The sequence below is a fragment of the Halyomorpha halys genome, unplaced genomic scaffold (genome assembly GCF_000696795.3).
Source record: "Halyomorpha halys isolate HHAL.00 unplaced genomic scaffold, Hhal_1.1 Scaffold102.1, whole genome shotgun sequence".
Lineage (NCBI taxonomy): Eukaryota > Metazoa > Arthropoda > Insecta > Hemiptera > Pentatomidae > Halyomorpha > Halyomorpha halys.
Window position 1 is genome coordinate 1,101,145 of NW_027113828.1, and position 2,797 is coordinate 1,103,941.

Here is a 2,797-nt window from a genome sequence, read left to right on the forward strand (position 1 = left end):
CATTCCACAACAGAGGTCCCAGCACCGAGCCCTGTGGTACACCGCCAGTCACCTTAAACCTTCTCGAGGCGTCCTCTGTCGAACGTATTAAGGTCCTGAGGTATTCAGGGTCGTTCATTACCAGTAGGGCATCCAGGATGCAGCTCCATCTTGCTGTGTTAAAGGCATTCCTTACATTCAGTGTGTGTGTGTGTTTTTTTTTTTACAAGGGTCGGTGGAAATCTTCAAAAGATACGGATAGGCCCGATAGGTACGGTGTGGAATTTTTACCCACTAAAACCACCGCCCTACACTTGTTAATTCCCCTCCACGGGACCGCCGCTAGGCATTACTTCATGGATGAGTGCCGCCTCGCATTCTTCCCATGGTTTTCACGTTTCCATGCTAGTTACGTCTTCTAGCCCTCTCAACCTCTTGAGGCCTACTGTGGTGAATATCTTCTGTGTGTGTGTGTGTGTATGTGTATGTGGTGAACCCAAAAAGTCAATTTCTGACAGAAGTTCAAGTGTTTCATATCTTTTACCCTTATCTCTTTTTTAACATTTTGCGCTCGCCGATACTTGCTTCAATAAGTGGTTCCGTAACCCGGGATCTTAGCATACCAGAGCTATCACATAATATAAACATCTCCTACATCCCAAAGCACGAAGTCTACGAGCGACTCAAACTGGCATGTGGTCGGATCAAGAAAGATTGCCCTAAACCCGAGCTTAAAGCTGCTGCACTAAAAACAATTTATGAGCTATACCCCATAGAGCAATGGCTACACATTTATACTGATGGATCTGCGTCCGGTATTAACAGGGAACTGGAGCAGGTGTATACTCCATCAACTTTCAACTGTTATTTCCCGTTGGAGCCGGATGTGATAATTATGATGCAGAAATGCAGGCTGTCTGCTTCGCGATGGAAGCCAGTATTGAATGCGATGACCACAATGTAATCGTCAGTGACTCCCAAGCCGTAATTCAAAAATTAACAACACCAGGTGCCGCAGGGTCACCCACGGAAGAAAAGTGCAGAAACATGGCTGCTATCATGAAGAAAAGAGGAAGGGTTATAGCTTTGCAGTGGATACCAGGCCATGTTGGTATAAATGGTATTGAACAAGCTGACAAGTTGGCTAAGCTCGGTTGTGCAGAGAACCAGCCTGTTCTACCACATTCCTACAGAACTGTAAAATCTATGATAAGTTCTTATTGTATAGACAGGAGAAGCGCTAGGCAACAAGTTCAAGCGGAAGGAAAAAAGTGGGAGAGCCTACTACATAAGGATAAACGAATCCCGGGCAATCTTAGCAAAGCTGAAAGGGTAGCTTGTTTTCGCCTAGTAACAGAACATGATCTGCTCCAAAAACTCCTCCATCGAATTGGCATCGTAGATTCTCCGAAATGTCCTCTATGAAACATGGGAGACATGGACGGAGACCATCTTTTAACGTGTAGGTCTTCAGCAAGATGCGGATCAACTAAGAGGAAGAGTAAAATTGTTTTGGTCTGCGAGAGGGAAAATGGCGTAATAAAATGGCCTATAGTACTATGGTAAAATATTATAGTAAAATGGCCCACTTCCTGTGGCGTAGAAACAAAAAAAAAAAAAGCATACCTGAACATTTTTTAGTCTCAGGAATTTTTTTTCTTTTATTCTTTGTTTTCTCTGATTTATGACAGGTAACGGAATATTGAGAGCAGTAGTTCTAACCATCGGGTGTCAGAACTTCACCAACCCACTTTCAGCTGTAGCCAGCCAACCTCTAGAAGCTTTTTTTTTTTATCCCCCTCCCTTGCCAACTCTGGCATACGGGGTGCGGGAGCAGTGGGGTAGTGCGCTGGGGTTTGCGCATGCCACTACTCCCTAGGATCACAAATTTTTTCCTTTTTTATTCTGTTGTTAATTATTCAATTAATTTTAATTTTTAATTTTTTATTTTTTTTACTGTTGTGTAGCCCAGCGCTACGTCTGATGGAGCTTCACCTTGTCCACTGCATCCCTCTGGGTGCCTCCTGCAGTCACCAGGCTGGTCCAGCCCTCCTGGTCTCAATCCACCCGGATTCCTCATCTTCTGGTGGCTCGCCGATGTTGGGCGGTTAAGTCCTTCCCATCGTGTAATGAGTGGGGCCCACCATCTCCTTCCACCCATAAATGAACTCCTTGGAGAAGGGATAATTCTCTTCTTCTATCAAACTGGGAAGGTCTGACTCGGCGAGGGCGTAGATCCCGGTCTTTCTCGACAGCCTGGCTCGGTGTCCTTCCATGGCAGAGCAATCTATTATTACGTGTTCTGCTGTTTCAGGAACTCCGCACGCTGGGCACCGGGGGTCGATGTTCTTTCCAAAGCTCTGCAGCTTTCCCCGAAACCCACCGTGTCCTGTTAGGATCTGTGAGACCCAATAGTCTGGGAGGACCCATTTAGCCTTCAATCTAGAAAGGACGGTAGGGAAGAATTTTCTCAAAGTAGCGTCCTTCTGGCTTGCTACCCACCGTCCATTCCACTTCTGTATTGAGTCCTCTCGCAGTATTTTCTTCCATAAATTAGGAGTCTCACCGATCCTCTCTCGAAGCTCCTCTGGCAGCGCTTCTAGTCCCTGCCTCTTAACTTCATATTTAAGGACATCCTCCCTGAGGATGAGGTCCATGGTTATCGCTCCGGCCAGCACTTGCACCGCCTCATGTGACACCGTTCTGTATGTCTTCGTGACCCTCAGCAGAGCCAGTCTCTGTATGGTGGCCAGTCTTCTCTTCTGTGTCTGCGTGAGGTTTCGGCTCCATGCAGGGGATGCGTACCTCAGAATTCCTA

The 2,797-nt window shown here is 46.4% G+C and overlaps 1 protein-coding gene across 1 annotated transcript; it reads left to right on the top strand.

Moving 5' to 3' along the window:
* Window positions 1-885: 885 nt before the first annotated feature.
* Window positions 886-1,404, top strand: LOC136796710 (uncharacterized). Its single transcript, XM_067051148.1, has one exon. It carries the CDS (start codon window positions 886-888, stop codon window positions 1,402-1,404), a length of 519 nt encoding a protein of 172 aa, XP_066907249.1.
* Window positions 1,405-2,797: the final 1,393 nt, after the last annotated feature.

Coding starts and splice junctions, on each gene's coding strand:
- LOC136796710 (XM_067051148.1), top strand. CDS start 886: ATGCAGGCTGTCTGCTTCGCGATGGAAGCCAGTATTGAATGCGATGAC.